The following is an 18,604-nucleotide window of genomic DNA, read 5'->3' as shown; positions in this document are numbered from 1 at the left end:
TAATTGAGTTTTATCACCAAATCTCTAGACCACTTTAGAAATAACTGTAATGCACATTCCCTAAGGTCTGATCTATGAGCAGTGAGAAAATAGAAGAAAAAATGATTAACGTATAACTAGATTTTGCTGACATCTTCAGCATAGATATTCATTAAAAGTTTGAGCAACTAGTGAAGATTTCTCTAACAAAGAATTCTGAGTCACTTTTCCTTCCTAACCCTGGACAGGAAGATGGAGAAAGGATGAGTAGGTCTTGCTTTAGCCAATAGAAACACAACAATATATAGGCACGAGTCTTCTATAGATTCATAATTTCCATTAGTGGCTAAAATTCTTTCTTAACAATTTACTCATGAGAATATACCTGTCAGGAAAATTAAATTGTAACTACCCCCTTCCACTTGTCAATCATTCAATTCCTCAAGGTAAAATGAGAATTAAAATTTGGTATTTATATTTTCATTTTGTAACCTAATCAAATCTGGAAGGCATAAGCCTGATATTCAGTTATGTCCACCAGAGGTAGTAAATATATGCAGGTAATAACAAAAAATAATATGGTAATCATTTATCGAGTCCTTACTATGAACCAGGAAAATTTCTAGGTGCTTTATGTGTATTGTTTATTTGATATCTACAATAACCTACAAAGGAAAAGCTATTGTTATCTCCATCCTAAAGGCAAGGAAACTGAGACCTAGAGCTATTTGTATTTTTTCCAAAGCCACAGATCTGCTATGAAGTAGAGTACATATTTAAGTCCAAACAATCTAACTTTGAAGCCTATTTTGCAAACAGGTTTACTGACAAAGCTGCTCTCATCCAAAATTTTCAGTCAATAAAATGAGTGGCCAAGATGTAGGAGGATGTAGACACCAGAGCCAAGAGAAAAGTTTTCATTGCCAGGAACTGAGTCATGATGGCAACAAAGTAAAAAAAGTTGGATATTGGCAAGTATCCTTTCAAGGCATTCTGGTTTTTTCCTTTTCTTTTTCTTTTTTTCCTTTCTCTTCACTATATGTATCATAGTTATTTTTATATAGTTTTAGAATAATTTTATTTAATGTTTCTCTGCTAACATTTTACCAATGTATAATCCTCTACCAATGCTCATATTTACTCACAACTGTATCCTCACACAGGATATGTTATGTTCCTAACACATACTAGAATTTAAGTGAAGAGTTGCTGGAAAAAAAAAAAAAAAAAAAAGATGAATGCCGAATGGAAAAGGAGCAAATTAGGGAGAAAATGATGCTTAAGTTTGCTGAAATAAATCAAGGGCATATGTGTAATAAGAAACCAGTCCAGAGCCTGACAGAGTGTCACTTAGCAGTTATATTTCACTGAGTCTCTTTGAAATCTATTATTATATGCTATTATTTCTTTCTTTTCTTTTTTCTTTTCCTTTCCCTTCCTTCCTTCCCTTTTTTTTTTTGTTTGTTTATGCCCCTATTTCTTAAATTACAGTTCTTAAAGAGATGACCAAAAACAAGTTCTGAATCCTGAATAAAATGTACCAAATTATTTATCTCAGAATATGCCTTTCACTGACAGAGGTTAAGAAATGTTTAGGAACTGAGACAGAAGCACAAAAGAGAGAGTAAAGAACTATTGGCTACAAGGTAGAAGCTAGAAGGAAGATTGAAAAGCATTGGTGCCTTAATGGAATTTACAGTTTGGGAGTACTGATAAAGGATTACAAACTGGTAAAATATTAGCAGAGGAACATTAAATAAGCAAAATTATTCTAAAAATTTGTAAAACTAAGAACTATGATGCATTTAATTAACAAAAAGGAGAAAAAATTAAAAACCTAGAGTGTCTTGAAAAGAAGCTTGAGAAGAAAGGGAAAATTTTTTTTTAAACTTTCTTCCTCTTATGATTCTGTTTAAATGGAGAAGATATCTTTTTTCCTCTAATACCAGCATTTAGAAGCTGAGATGACAAAGAAGACATAAGGAGTAGATAGTGAAATAGGAATAAAAACATGACATGATAGTGTACTGGAATCACATAGGGAAAAGATTTAAAGGGGGGGGGGAAGAATGGTTAACCATGTTGAAAACTGCTCATAGGTGAAAACTGATCTTTAGATTTAGTCATGACCTAGTCATTGTTCACCTGAAAGAGTCATTATTGTGGAATATTACAAGCAAGACTGCTTGCAGTAAGCTCAAGAGAGAATGGCAGGAGAAAAATTGAAGACAGTGACCACTGACAGCTCTTTTCAAGAAGTCTTGCTATCAAAGAAAATCAGTGGGAGGGATGGTAAGTTTAGATAGCTTTTTTAAAAGGTTATATCACTTCTTGTATGGTTATGGGAATAATCTAATAAGGGGACAAAAATTGTTTCTGAAGGAGAAATAGAGGGAGTTTTCTAGAAAGAGTTCCTCGAGCAGTCAAGATGGGATGGAATGAAATTCAATGCACACATGTGGAGGATTTCATTTTTAATAGAGACATAAACAATTCATTCACAGCAACACAGTGAAAGCAAGGTAGAACATGTGAATGTACATACAGGTGGGGGTGCATGTGAGAGATCTACTCATGATTATTTCTGTTTTCTCATTTATTTGTTTATTTATTTACTATGTTCAATTAGCCACTGTATAGTACATTAGTTTTTTGATGTAGTGTTCAATGATTCATTAGTTATATATAACACCCAGTGCTCATTATAGCACATGCACTCCTTAATATCCATCACCCTTTTAAGCTCTCCCTCCACCCTCTCCTCTCTGAAACCCTCAGTTTGTTTCCCAGGGTCCATAGTCTCTCATGGTTCATCTTCCTTTCTGATTTCTCCCCCTTCAGATTTCCCTCCCTACCCCTATGGTCCTCTGTGCTATTGCTTATGTTCCACATATGAATGAAACCATATGATAATTGTCTTTCTCTGTTTAACTTACTTCACTTAACCTAATCCCCTCCAGTTCCATCCATGTCGACACAGAAGGTGGGTATTCATCATTTCTGGTGAATGAATAATATTCCATTGTATATATGAACCACATCTTCTTTATCCATTCATCTGTTGAAGGGCACCTTGGCTTCTTCCACAATTTGGCTATTGTGGAAATTGCTGCTCTGAACATCGGGGTGCATATGCACCTTTTTTTCACTACATCTGTATCTTTGGGATAAATACCTTGTAGTGCAATTACTGGGTCATAGGGTGACTCTATTCTTAACATCTTGAGGAAGTTCCATACTGTTTTTGAGTAGCTGTACCAGCATGCTTTCAACCAACAATGTAAGAGGATTCCCCTTTCTCCACATCCTCACCAATATTTGTTGCTTCCTATTTTGTTAACTTTTGCCATTCTAACTAGTATAAAATGGTATCTCATTGTGGTTTTGATTTGTATTTCCCTGATGGATAATGATGTTGAGCAGTTTTGCATGTGTCTGTTAGCCATTTGTATGTCTTCTTTGGAGAAGTGTCTTTTCACATCTTCTGCCCATTTTTGACTGGGTTATTTGTTTATTAAATGTTGGGTTTGAGACGTTCTTTATAGATCTTGGATATCAGCCCTTTTTCTGATATGTCATTTGCAAATATCTTCTCTCATTCAGTGAGCTGCCTCTTAGTTTTGTTGATGGTTTCCTTTGCTGTGCAGAAGCTTTTTATCTTGATGAAGTCCCAAAAGTTCATTTTTGCCTTTGTTTCACTTCCTTCTGGAGATGTGTTTTGAAAGAAGTTACTGTGGCTGATGTCAAAAATGATGCCTGATGTCAAAGATGATGACTATGTTCTCCTCCAGGGTTTTGATGGATTCCTATGGCATATTCAGGTCTTTCATCTATTTTGAATTTATCTTTGTGTAGGATATAAGAAAATCATCCAGTTTCATTCTTCTTTATGTAGCTGTCCAATTTTCCTAGCACCATTTATTGAAAAAACTGTCTTTTTATCCATTGGATATTTTTTCCTGATTTGTCAAAGATTAGTTGGTCATAGAGTTGAAGGTTCATTTCTGGAGTCTGTATTCTGTTCTGTTGATCTATGTGTCTGTTTTTGTGCCAATATCATGCTGTCTTGGTGATCACTGCTTTGTAATATAGCTTGAGGCAACATAATGCCCCCAGCTCTGTTTTCCTTTCTCATCATTCCCTTGGCAATTTGGGGGCTTTTCTGTTTCTATACAAATTCTTAGGATTATTTGTTCTAGCTCTTTGAAAAATGCCAATGGTATTTTAATAAGGGTAGCATTGAAAGTGTAGACTCTTCTGGGCCAGATAGACACTTTAACAATATTTATTCTTCTAATCCATAAATGGAATGTTTTCTGTTCCATGTGTGGAATGTTTTTCCTCTCTTTGTGTCTTTTCTTAAGTGTTTTCTCAAGCCTAGCTATTGTCTCCATAATTGCTAGCCTGAAGTCTATTTCTGACATCTTGCTTATATCCATATATCCATTAGGTCTACGGGAGAGGTCACTGTCTCTGGTTCTTCTGTTTGTTAGGAGTTCTTCCTCCTAGTCATTCTGTTGAGGAGTGGTTGAGGGGATATACAGAACGGAAGATATCAACTACAATCCAGGCAAGATGCACCTGCAGGACTGCAAGTCCTTTGCCCCTGTACAGAGCCAGACATATATTCTTATATCTCAGGCTGATTTCATGGGTGTTCAGAATGGCTTGGTAGATTTCCATCTAAATTCAAGGGACCAGTTGAAATGGAGTCCCCCACTCCTCTGCCATCTTCTATTTTCCCAATTAAATAGGAACACTATAATCAGGAAACCCAGGAAGTGTGGAGGTGGAGGACAAAAGATAAGATGTAAATTATTCCATTCAGGGATATTAAATGGATTAGGGAAATGTAGTAACATTGCTTGGTAGAAGAGTTGGAAATGCCCCCAAAAGAGGAAAACCTCACTGAATTGTTACTTACACTCAGACCAAGAGACCATTAGATGTCACAGGCTAAGGCCAGAGTCTACATGTTTAATGCAATGGAATTGGTACTGTGGGTGTTCCAGACTCTATTCCAGAGATTAAGAAGTCCCATTCACCTCCTTTCACTTTCACATTCACTGTGCATTTTATGTGGAGCAGTAAGGCAGCTTTGCTGCCGTGGGACACCCCTTCTCTTCAGGGCCAGACTTTCCACACAGGTCTTCAACACTGTCACCTGCTCTCTCATCAACATTGACTCTTCCACTTTTTTTAGTAACTTCACACGTTCGTGCTTTTCCTCTTTACAGGTTCCACTTCTACTATTCTCTTATATACTATTCTTTTAAATGCTTCTACTATTTTCTTAAATCAGGGTTCCATTTCCAACATTCTATTCCTCATTTTATGTTTTTTTTCCCCCTTGGCAAGCTCATTTATCTCATAGTTTAATAACTATCTATTTTGTTATTATTTAATAATCTCTCATTAGCCTGTGACTCCCTTATGTTTACAAAATTTTCTAATCAAAATTAATGTCCTAGGAGTACTTCAAGCTCTCCAGTTCCCCCAAACTGAATTCATGAGCTTTCACCTGAAGTACATGCCTTTTGCTTCACCTTTATCCATCTTCTAGTAGCATAGAGTATTCCCAAATTCTTATTTTCTCTTCCTTGCCTCCAATTTAATCAATCAGTAATCTTTATTGTTTCATTCCCACCTATCTCTTCATTACTGACTAATCTTTGCCTTTATCACAGCTTTAGGCTCTTGATATGCCTTTTTTTTTTTCTTTTGTCTTGTTCCAAATGACACTGCAACCAGAGAGATCTTTCTAAAATTTATGCTGCTTTCCTTTCAGAGTCCTACCATTTTAGAAGGCATAATAGGCAATTTCAACATTAGTCCCAGCTTACCTATCCAGTCTTACTTCTCTCACCTCTCTCCCTCACCCTCTGAGCTCCTGACTATATTATTCTACCAAGAACACCCTGCATCCTTTCCTTTCCAGGTATTCATATATTTTCTTCCCTTACTAGGCTTTTTTCCCTACCCAGAATTTTGCTGAACTAATCACTAATGGTCTTTCAGGATTTAGATTAGATAGAACTCATCTGGAAAGCATTTTCTGATGGCCCTAGACTAGATGAGAAATTTTGCCATCCATCAGAGGGAGCCCATAACTCCTTGATTTTATTCTTTTTTTTTTTTTTTTTTTTTTTTTTTTTTTTTTTTTTTTTTTTTGTCACATTGGATTAAAGTTCTGTATAGTTGCCTTTGTCACTATATCACAAGCTCCCTCATGCCCGGTGCAATATCTTATTCACCTTTGTATCCCTAGCATTTAGTCCCTACTGAGTTCTCATGACATGTTTGCTGAATACATGAATGAATGAATAAATTGTCAGAGTTCTAGTAACAGCTTTGGATTCACTTTAATTGATGAAAAAGGAATCTCCACTGCAACAGATGCAACTGATTACATTACAAATGAAGCCCTGGTGTGGAGCACACAGCCAAGTCATCATTTGGCTCATGTCTATCTATACAGAGTGCTATAAGCCAATTACTGTAGCACATACGTAGTATCCATTTTGTTAATATATATTAGCGAATAGCATATATAATTATTATATATACACATATGATTCACAAACTCGATGATGGTACTGGCTTTTTTGAGCCTTATTATGCCCCTTCTTGTTTTCTACTGATTATCCTTCTCTAGCTTTAAAGACTAGACACATTCTCATACTCCATTTCAATATTTAACACTAGCATGGTATGGTCCTTTTTTTTCCCTTTTTTTCTTTCTCTTTTTATATATAAACAGGGTATTTAGCTAAAACACAGAGAAACAGACTACACTAAGAAATGAATAATTTCAGAGACCACAACTACATACTATCTTGAAGGAAAACTCATTCTCTTTTCAATTCCTTATACCTCTAAGTGCCAAAACTTGCATTTATTTCCAGGTTTTAAGGGAGATTTAATGTCTACCCATAATCTATTCTTATATAGTTTGGCCAGGAGAGGTTAGCTATTTTCATTTAAAATTGATCCACCTTCACCATGCTTGCAGTTGAACACAAGGACTAAAGGACATGAATCTCTTAACAGTTCCTGATAGGGTTGGATTACACATATCTTCTCAATTTAAATGCACAAAACATCTAAAATGAACATCTAAAAACCTACTTCTTCAAGTTTCAGAGAAATCATATTTATAGTTTCACAGAACAGAAGATTTTATATTTAATTCAATGTTTAACACCTACGAAAGTGTTATTTTCAAATCACAGAAATGCTTCTTGCATTCAAAAATAACTGAGACAAAACAAAGATTCTAAATAATTTTCATTATGAGAAAGTTTACTCGCAAAGGTAAATTATTTTTTGTCAAATTAATTTAACATCCATTAAATTCAAATGTCAGATACTCTCAACAAAAATTCTTTTAATATTTCCAACGTTAAGAAATTGTAAAATTCAATTGAGAGTTAACATTGAGGGCACCTGGATGGCTTAGTGGCTTAAAGCCTCTGCCTTCAGCTCAGGTCATGATCCTAGGGCCCTGGGATGGAGCTCAGCAGGGAGCCTATTTCCCCTTCTCTCTCTCTCTGCCTGCCTGCCTACTTGTGATCTCTGTCTGTCAAATAAATAAAGAGTAATTAAAAAATTGAAAAAAATTTCAATTCCTAATTGTTCTTTAGATTTCATAATAATTAGTTTGCATTTTTTAAATTAAATTAAATTTAATTAAATAAATAAATTAAATTTAAATTAAATTCATTGTTTTCCATTTCTAAACATTTGCTTTACACACTAACCTGACTATCTCCTGGGGACATAAAAGAGTTAATATATTATCCTTCAAGTACTATATATATATATATATATATATATATATATATATATCTTTTTTAATGAAAAACCTTGGAAATTAGAACAAATTATGGTCAAGACATTTATCAATAATCAATTAATATAGGAATTTCATAACAGTGTCCCCACTTAAGAATTAATATTGTTATATAAATTATATAACAAAATCTACAAAACAACTTTTGTTCAAAATTTTTTATTTTCCACTGTTAATTTAACTGTTTTTCAAGAACATGGGGAATAACTTACAGTCAAAATTACAGTCAAAATACATTCTGCGTTAGATGCATTTTCTACTCATGAAGATTCAATCTATATTTAAAGGATGTAACTGAGAATATGGGTATTTATTTTCCTTTTTCCCATTTTTTAATAATAAATAAGGAACTGATCAAATTTATGTGAATGGATATTTTAATAAGAAGGCAAACAAAAAGAGTTAATTCCCAAATATTCCTGGCAAAGAAAATAAAAACTTGAATTTTTGGATGACTTTCTTACTTTTTCCCCTTATTCCCTTCTTCCTTCCTCCTTTCTGTTTCTTTCCTTTCTTTTTCTTCTCTTTCTTCTTTCATGATTATTTACTTTCTTTCTCTCTTGCAGACCCAACATTGAGACTAACAGAATTTCCAAAAAAAAAAAAAATTTAAATCATATAAGTAATATTTTATATTATTTTGCCACTATCTCTGTAGTTTGCATTTGGTTGCAGTTCCAAGGGAAGTTGTTAATAATATCTTAAGAAAAAATAATTTTCACAGGAAAAAAATACTCATCAGAATTCATTTTTCATTATTGTTTTTTTTTTTTTTTTTTAACAGAATATTCTGGAGCTCTTCCTAATTTCCCTACTTCATATGCTGCTTTGTTAAGAATTAAAAAGAGTTCATCTTCATCCCTCTTTGGTTCAAAGACCAGACTGCGATACAGTAATCCTTTATTAGGAACACTGAGTGTTTCTTCACCAAGTTGGCAAAGAACAGCTCAACATTATTATTCCCCCATCAATCTTTATCATCCCTCAGATGCCTTCAAACAAGATGGTAAGTGTTAAAGGAAAACTGCATCTGTTGAAGTTAAACATGCAATGAACATTTTTTTTTTCAGGACTATTGTAATTGGGGTCAAGGCTATTGCAACAGGGGTGAGAGTTTAAAACAATTCTCTCAAAACAGAAAGTGGCAGACTTTTTAAGATCTGGAAAAGTGGAGGACATGGAGGAACAGGTTGGTCAATGTGATTAGGGTACGTAACAGTGGAAAAACTTTCCCTTTCTTTGCTTCTAAATTTTTTGTCTGGTCTAATAATTAAATTGGCATAATACAGATTAACACAAGAAAATAAATTTAATCTCATACATATAGGAACTGGTCAAAGCAAGCAGCTTTTATACCTTTTAGACAAAGAAGCAATGCATTTGTGAAGAATTAGCAAGATAAATGAGTTTGGGCATGAGGTAATCATTAGTGAAGAAGTAAAAAGGTTTGTTTAGTCAGTTTTCTTGGCCCTAAATTCCCTGTTTCTGGTGGTAAGGATGCCTTCTATTCTCCTGGTACAAAGACGGTGCTTTTTACAAGGAAGATTAGTTCCTGCCTTTGGTGGGGAAGAAGGAGGGTTGGAGTGTCCTTCTTGTATCAGCTGTTTCTTAAGTAACTTTATTTTAAAATCATCAGCATACCAAAGTGGTATAACTTTAGGTGGCATATTCTGCTCTCCTTTAGCCATGTGAGTTTATTAACTGCTGCTTATTAAAGTCAGTCTCTTATCCTCCTTATAGAGACTGGGAGATAGTGAGCCTTTTTATCTCAATAATTGCATTTCAAAGGACTGGCTGCTGGGTCCTTGAGAAAGTGTATATTTAACATTTATTCTGACAGGAAAATAAATAATGTAAATTTCCAAAACTAAGACAGTAATTATATTAAGGACTATTAAATAGCTATTAAAATTAAGGTTTGAATAACGTTTTCTAGATGTTTTCCTGTCATTTTTGAGTACATTAACAAAATAATATAAGCTTAATTAATAGTCAGAGAAAAACACTAACAAATGATTATTACTAGGGACTGTTCCAGGCTCTTTGTATAGCTTATCTAAATAATTCTCTCAACAAATATGTAAAGTGGATATTCTTACTGTCTTCTATATAAATGGAAACTCAGAAGTAGATAAGCATCTTTTAAAAGTTCACACTGTTAATAAGCAGGTAATTTTTATTCCTATATCGACTGATTTTAAGTCCAATACACTGGGTTATATTTCAGTTATGATTGATGAAGGACTAAGCATCCAAAGAAACATTTTGCAAGAATTAAACTATTTGAAAATGTCCTTGAAGTGTAATAGTAGATTGCTGTGCCAAACACAACAAACTCATGTCTCATGCTTATGCCAGTTTTTGCCACATGAACATCATCTAATAGAGTTGACATGTAAATTTTATTTAAGCATAATATTAGCTCCTTAAAGATCTTTTATTTTTGAAGTAGTTTAACTTTAAAATTTCCATAATGTGTTCTGTGAAAGACAATATCAAGAGAATTAGAGGACAAGCCACAGACTGGGAGAAAATATTTGCAAAAGATACATCTGATAGGGGCGCCTGGGTGGCTCAGTGGGTTAAGCCGCTGCCTTCGGCTCAGGTCATGATCTCAGGGTCCTGGGATCGAGTCCCACATCGGGCTCTCTGCTCGGCAGGGAGCCTGCTTCCCTCCCTCTCTCTCTCTGCCTGCCTCTCCATCTTCTTGTGATTTCTCTCTGTCAAATAAATAAATAAAATCTTTAAAAAAAAAAAAAAAGATACATCTGATAAAGGACTATTATCCAAAATATATAAAGAACTCTTAAAATCCAACATAAGACAACAAAGAAATTTTAAAAATAAACCAAAGACCTTAAGATACCAAAGAAGATACACAGATGTTAAATAATCATATAAAAAGATGGACTGCATCATTTGTCATCAGGAAATGGAAACTAAAATGAGACACCAGTACATACCTATTAGAACAGCCAAAATCCAGAATACTGAAAATACCAAATGCTGGGGAACACTTATTGATTTCTGGTAGGAATACAAAATTTTACAGCCACTTTGAAAGACAGTTTGATGGTTTCTTACAATACTAAACATACTCTTACCAATATGATCCAACAATTGCACTTCTTGGTATTTATCTAAAATATTTGAAAATTTATGTGTATATAAAAACCTGCACATGGATGTTTAGAGCAGCATTATTCATAATTGCCAAATTTGGACATAATCAAGATGTCCTTCAGGAGGTGAATGGATAAATAAACTGTGATACATCCAGAAAGTGGGATACTATGCAGCACTACAAAGAAGTACATGATTAAGCTCTGAAAAGATGTGGAGGAACGTTAAATGTATATTAGCAACTGAAAGAAGTCAATATGAAAAGACACATATTGGGGCGCCTGGGTGGCTCAGTGGATTAAGCCGCTGCCTTCGGCTCAGGTCATGATCTCAGAGTCCTGGGATCGAGCACCGCATCGGGCTCTCTGCTCAGCAGGGAGCCTGCTTCCCCCTCTGTCTCTGCCTGCCTCTCTGCCTACTTGTGATCTCTCTCTGTCAAATAAAATAAATAAAATCTTTAAAAAAAAAAAAAAAAAAGAAAAGACACATATTGTATGATTCCAACTATTTAACATTCTGGGAAAAAAATGATGGAGACAGTAAAAAGATTAGTACCAATTATGGGGGTTGAGGAAGAGATGAATAGGCAGAGCACAGAGGATTTTTAGGGCCATTAAAATACTTGGAGCAGTTACTGCTTGGGTAGCAAACCCTCTGTAAGGCCTGTGTCAGAGAGTTTGGGTTGGTGAGCACACAGAGATTTGGGGAGACAGGAGCACCTGGAGAGTCCAGGAAAGCACCGTGCCCTTTTGCCACAACTGGTCCTCTGCGTCTGTCCCAGCAGGCTATTCCTGAGTGACTTCCTTTCGTGATATGCCAGAGATCTACTAATTTTCCTGAGGTTGTTGCCACCCTTTCAGCATTTTGCTTGCTCCTTCATATACTCTTATATGGACAAAAGGACAAGGTGGAAAAATTCACCACAGAAAAAAGAACAAGAGGTAGTACTGAAGGCTAGGGAACTAATCAATACAGACATTGGTAATATGTCAGATCTAGAGTTCAGAATGATGATTCTCAAGGCTCTAGCCAGGCTCGAAAAAAGCATGGAGATATTAGAGAAACCCTCTTGGGAGATATAAAGGCCCTTTCTGGAGAAATAAAAGAACCAAAATCTAACCAAGTTGAAATAAAAAAAGCTATTAATGAGTTGCAATCAAAAATGGAGGCTCTCACTGCTAGGATAAATGAGGCAGAAGAAAGAATTAGTGATATAGAAGACCGAATGACAAAGAATAAAGAAGCTGAGCAAAGAGGGACAAACTATTGGACCACAAGGGGAGAATTGGAGAGATAAGTGACACCATAAGATGAAACAACATTAGAATAATTGGGATTCCAGAAGAAGAAGAAAGAGAGAGGAGAGCAGAAGGTATACTGGAGAGAATTATTGGAGTGAATTTCCCCAATATGGCAAAGGGAAAGAGCATCAAAATCCAGGAGGTGCAGAGAAACCTCCTCAAAATCAATAAGAATAGGTCCAGACCCCGTCACCAAATAGTAAAATTTAAAAGTCTTAGTGGCAAAGAGAAAATCCAGAAAGCAGCCCAGGAAAAGAAGGCTGAAACATACAATGCTAAAAATATTGGATTGGCAGCAGTCTTATCCACAGAGACCTGGCAGGCCAGAAAGAGCTGAAATGATATATTCAGAGCACTAAATGAGAAAAACATGCAGCCAAGAATACTATATCCAGCTAAGCTATCATTGAAAATAGAAGGAGAAATTAAAAGCTTCCAGGACAAACAAAAACTGAAAGAATTTGCAAACACCAAACCAGCTCTACAGGAAATATTGAAAGGAGTCCTCTAAGCAAAGAGAGAGCCTACAAGTGGTAGATCAAAAAGGAACAGAGACAATATACAGTAACAGTCAGCTTAAAGGCAATACAATGTCACTAAATTCATATCTCTCAATAGTTACACTGAATGTTAAGGGGCTAAATGCCCCAATCAAAAGACACAAGGTATCAGAGTGGATAAAAAAAACAAAACCCATCTATATGTTGCCTACAAGAAACTCATTTCAACCTGAAGAAACTTCCAGATTTAAAGCAAGGGTGTGGAAAACAATTTACCATGCTAATGGACATCAGAAGAAAGCAGGAGTGGCAATCCTTATATCAGATCAATTAGATTCTAAGTCAAAGACTATAATAAGAGATGAAGAAGGACACTATATCTTACTCAAAGTATCTGTCCAACAAGAAGACCTATAAATTTTAAATATCTATGCCCTCACTATGGGAGCAGCCAACTATATAAACCAATTAATAACAAAGTCAAAGAAACACATCAACAATAATACAATAATAGTAAGGGACTTTAACACTCCCTCATTGAAATGGAAAGAACATCTAAGCAAAAGATAAACAAGGAAATAAAGGCCTTAAATGACACACTGGACCAGATGGACATCACAGATATATTCAGAACATTTCATCCCAAAGCAACAGAATACACATTCTTCTCTAGTGCACATGGAACATTCTTCAGAATAGATCATATCCTTGGTCCTAAATCAGGTCTCAGACAGTATCAAAAGATTAGGATCATTCCCTGCATATTTTCAAACCACAATGCTCTGAAGCTGGAACTCAATCACAAGAGGAAATTTGGAAAGAACCCAAATACCTGGAGACTAAACAGCATCCTTCTAAAGAATGAATGGGTCAACCAGGAAATTAAAGAAGAATTGAAAAAATTCATGGAAACAAATGATAATAAAAACACAACGGTCCAAATCTGTGGGACACAACAAAGGCAGTCCTGAGAGGTAAATATATAGTGGTACAAGCCTTTCTCAAGAAACAAGAAAGGTCTCAGGTACACAACCTAACCCTACACCTAAAGTAGCTGGAGAAAGAACAAGAAAGAAACCCTAAACCCAGCAGGAGAAAGGAAATCATAAAGATCAGAGGAGAAATCAATGAAATAGAAACCAAAAAAACCAATCGAACAAATCAACAAAACTAGGAGCTGGTTCTTTGAAAGAATTAATAAAATAGATAAACCCCTGGCCAAACTTATCAAAAAGAAAAGAGAAAGAACCCATATAAATAAAATCATGAATGAAAGAGGAAAGATCACAACTAACACCAAAGAAATACAAACAACTATAAGAACATACTATGAGCAACTCTATGCCAACAAATTTGACAATCTGGAAGAAATGGATACATTCCTAGAGACATATAAACTACCACAACTTAACCAGAAAGAAATAGAAAACCTGAACAGACCCATAACCAGTAAGGAGATTGAAACAGTCATCAAAAATCCCCAAACAAACAAAAGCCCAGGGCCAGACAGAATTCTCCTGGGAGAATTCTACCAAACATTTAAAGAAGAACTAATTCCTATTCTCTGGAAACTGTTCCAAAAAATAGAAATGGAAGGAAAACTTCCAAACTCATTTTATGAGGCCAGCATCACCTTGATCCCCAAACCAGACAAGGATCCCATCAAAAAAGATAACTACAGACCAATATCCTTGATGAACACAGATGCAAAAATTCTCACCAAAATACTAGCCAATAGGATTCAACAGTACATTAAAAGGATCATTCACCACGACCAAGTGGGATTTATTCCAGAGTTGCAAGGTTGGTTCAAATCTGCAAATCAATCAATGTGATACAACACATTAATAAAAGAAAGAACAAGAACCATATGATACTTTCCATAGATGCTGGAAAAGCATTTGACAAAGTACATCATCCCTTCCTGATAATACTCTTTAAAATGTAGGGATAGAAGGCACATACCTCAATATCATCAAAGCCATCTATGAAAAACCCACCACAAATATCATTCTCAATGGAGAAAAACTGAAAGCTTTTCCGCTAAGGTCAGGAACACGGCAAGGATGTCCATTATCACCACTGCTATTCAACATAGTACTAGACGTCCTAGCCTCAGCAATCAGACAACAAAAGGAAATTAAAGGCATCCAAATCGGCAAAGAAGAAGTCAAACTATCACTCTTTGCAGATGATATGATACTATATGCGGAAAACCCAAAAGACTCCACTCCAAAACTGCTAGGACTTGTACAGGAATTCAGTAAAGTTTCAGCATATAAAATCAATGCACAGAAATCAGTTGCATTTCTCTACACCAACAACAAGACAGAAGAAAGAGAAATTAAGGAGTCAATCCCATTTTCAATTGCACCCCAAACCATAAGATACCTAGGAATAAACCTAACCAAAGAGACACAGAATCTATACTCAGAAAGCTATAAAGTACTCATGAAAGAAATTGAGGAAGACACAAAGAAATGGAAAATGTTCCATGCTCATGGATTGGAAGAATAAATATTGTGAAAATGTCTATGCTACCTAATGCAATCTACACATTTAATGCAATTCCTATCAAAGTACCATCCATCTTTTTCAAAGAAATGGAACAAATAATCCTAAAATTTATATGGAACCAGAAAAGACCTCGAACAGCCAAAGGGATATTGAAAAAGAAAGCCAAAGTTGGTGGCATCACAATTCTGGACTTCAAGCTCTATTACAAAGCTGTCATCATCAAGACAGCATGGTACTGGCACAAAAACAGACACATAGATCAATGGAACAAAATAGAGAGCCCAGAAATAGACCCTCAACTCTATGGTCAACTCATCTTTGACAAAGCAGGAAAGAATGTCCAATGGAAAAAAGACAGCCTCTTCAATAAATGGTGTTGGGAAAACTGGACAGCCACTTGTAGAAAAATGAAATTGGACCATTTCCTTACACCACACACTAAAATGGACTCAAAATGGATAAAGGACCTCAATGTGAGAAAGGAATCCATCAAAATCCTTGAGGAGAACACGGGCAGCCACCTCTTCGACCTTAGCCGCAGCAACATCTTCCTAGGAACATCACCAAAGGCAAGGGAAGCAAGGGCAAAAATGAACTTTTGGGATTTTATCAAGATCAAAAGCTTTTGCATAGCAAAGGAAACAGTTAACAAAACCAAAGACAACTGACAGAATGGGAGAAGATATTTGCAAATGACATATCACATAAAGGGCTAGTGTCCAAAATCTATAAAGAACTTAGCAAACTCAACACCCAAAGAACAAATAATCCAATCAAGAAATGGGCAGAAGACATGAACAGACATTTCTGCAAAGAAGACATCCACATGGCCAACAGACACAGGAAAAAGTGCTCCACATCACTCGGCATCAGGGAAATACAAATCAAAAACACAATAAGATATCACCTCACACCAGTCAGAATGGCTAAAATTAACAAGTCAGGAAATGACAGATGCTGGCGAGGATGTGGAGAACGGGGAACCCTCCTACACTGTTGGTGGGAATGCAAGCTGGTGCAACCACTCTGGAAAACAGCATGGAGGTTGCTCAAAATGTTGAAAATAGAGCTACCCTATGTCCCAGCAATAGCACTACTGGGTATTTACCCTAAAGATATAAACATAGTGATCTGAATGGGCGTGTGCACCCAAATGTTTATAGCAGCAATGTCTACAATAGCCAAACTATGGAAATAACCTAGATGTCCATCCACAGATGAATGAATAAAGAAGATCGGTATATATACACATTGGAATACTATGCAGCCATCAAAAGAAATGAAATCTTGCCATTTGCGACAACATGGATGGAACTAGAGCGTATCATGCTTAGTGAAATAAGTTAAGTGGAGAAAGAGAACTATCATATGATCTCCCGGATATGAGGAAGTGGTGATGCAACATGGGGGGTTATGGGGTAGGAGAAGAATCAATGAAACAAGATGGGATTGGGAGGGAGACAAACCATAAGTGACTCTTAATCTCACAAAACAAACTGAGGGTTGCTGGGGGGGGGGGTGGGAGAAGGGAGATTCGGTTATGGACATTGAGGAGGTATGTGCTATGGTGAGTGTTGTGAAGTTTCTAAACCTGGCGATTCACAGACCTGTACCCCTGGGAATAAAAACATATTGTATGTTTATTAAAAAAATGAAAAATTTAAAAAATAGTAATAAAATAAATACTTGGAGCATCACAATGATGGATATAAGTTATTAAACATTTGTTTACACCCACTAAATGTACAGCACCAAGAGTGGAACCTAATGAAAGTGATGGATTTTGAGTGATCATAATGTGTCACATTATGTTTATCCTTAGTTAAAAAGAAAAAGTATCATTCTGGCAATTTATCTTGCTAATAGGAGAAGATATGTATGTGTGTGAATGAAGTGTTTATGAGAAATCTCTACTTTCCTCTAAGTTATGCTGTAGATCTAAAACTGCTCTTAAAAAAATAAAGCTTTGGCATGCCTGGCTCAGTCAGAAGAGCATGCGACTCTTCATCTTGTGGTCTTGGGTTTGAGCCCCAAGTGAGTGATGTAGAGATCACTTAAAAAAGTAAATAAGTAAGTAAGTAAATAAATAAATAAATAAATAAATCAAATCTTTTTAAAACTCTTATTATATTAACTTCAGTGTCAAAGTCATTAGGCAGAGATGTGTTGGGATTTGTATTCTTTAAGAATAATTATTTTATGGGACTACAACAAAATAGAATGTATTGAGTGGTTAGAACTACAGGGTACTCTTGTTTTTGTTAAATTCAATAGACCAGGAGTAAGGACAGATAATCTGCATTTATAAAAACCTCCCAGTTTATGTTGATGCTCCTGGTTGTTGAACCATGCTTTGAGTAGCAAGTCTCCAGGCTGGAGACCCAGTTCAATATAATTTAAGTCTTTCACTGCTCTAGTTTAATCCATATTTAGAGTATCAGGAAGAATGGGAGTTTTGAGTATTTCCAAAGTAATCCTCCGTAGTTGTTATTTCCTCACCCTAGAATTTGATAGTTCTTGGCTAGATGTGACTTTGAGTTTGTTCTTTCAAGACCCTGACATATGGCTTTTTTCAGGTAATTCCCTTCTGCCTTAATAGAGAATAAAGTTAGGGTTGACATACTCTTGTGAAAAATGAGAAAAGTAACAAAACCTGAATAGAAAGCCTTCCCATTCCTGCTCAGAGTTAAGCCCGGAAGTACTCCAAGATAGAGTTAAGATTTTTCTGAAAATTGTAAAAATCTAATTTGCAGAGAAATTTGAGAAAGCAATTCTACTCTTGTATATAAAACCTGGAAAACAAAGAAATATAAAACCATGTTTATTGCATTATATGTTTAACAACAAAAAGTTAGAGACAACTCAGATAGTTATCAGAAGGGAAATGGATACATAAATTATAATTTTTCATGTTTTGAAATATTAAGATGGTTAAAGTGAATAAACTATATATTTAAGAAACAAAATGAATATACATCAAAAGTTAATTTTTAGTGAACAAGGAAAGTTAGACTACTACTTATAATACACCATATATGTAAAAAGATTAAAAATCAAAATAATATATATTATTTATGCATATGGATATGTGGCACAATTTTTTAAAACATGAGTGTGAGGTATCAAGTTGACTATAATGCTTATCTGTCAGGACAAAAGGAAAATGAGAGCAAAGAAATGACACCAGGATAGGGAAGGTATATGACCTCAACTATGTGATATTTTAGTTATTAAAATAAAAAAATCTGACGGTCATATAATGAAGCTTGTACTCAGTAAAATCTAAAGTGGTTCACAATGATTCTCACCTCCTGATGTTTATAGTGTTATCA

General features: G+C 35.3%; 1 protein-coding gene across 1 annotated transcript in view; it reads left to right on the top strand.

Annotated features, from left to right (window-relative positions):
* CNTN5 (contactin 5) overlaps positions 1-18,604 on the top strand; it is a 1,361,366-nt gene that overhangs the window by 797,071 nt on the left and 545,691 nt on the right. Inside the window, exon 4 of the mRNA XM_059185809.1 lies at positions 8,616-8,837. Coding sequence (XP_059041792.1) covers positions 8,616-8,837 — 222 coding nt within the window. The remainder of the gene's footprint in view (positions 1-8,615; positions 8,838-18,604) is intronic.

Source organism: Mustela lutreola, chromosome 1 (genome assembly GCF_030435805.1).
Source record: "Mustela lutreola isolate mMusLut2 chromosome 1, mMusLut2.pri, whole genome shotgun sequence".
NCBI lineage: Eukaryota > Metazoa > Chordata > Mammalia > Carnivora > Mustelidae > Mustela > Mustela lutreola.
This window is presented reverse-complemented; position numbering and strand designations above follow the sequence as displayed.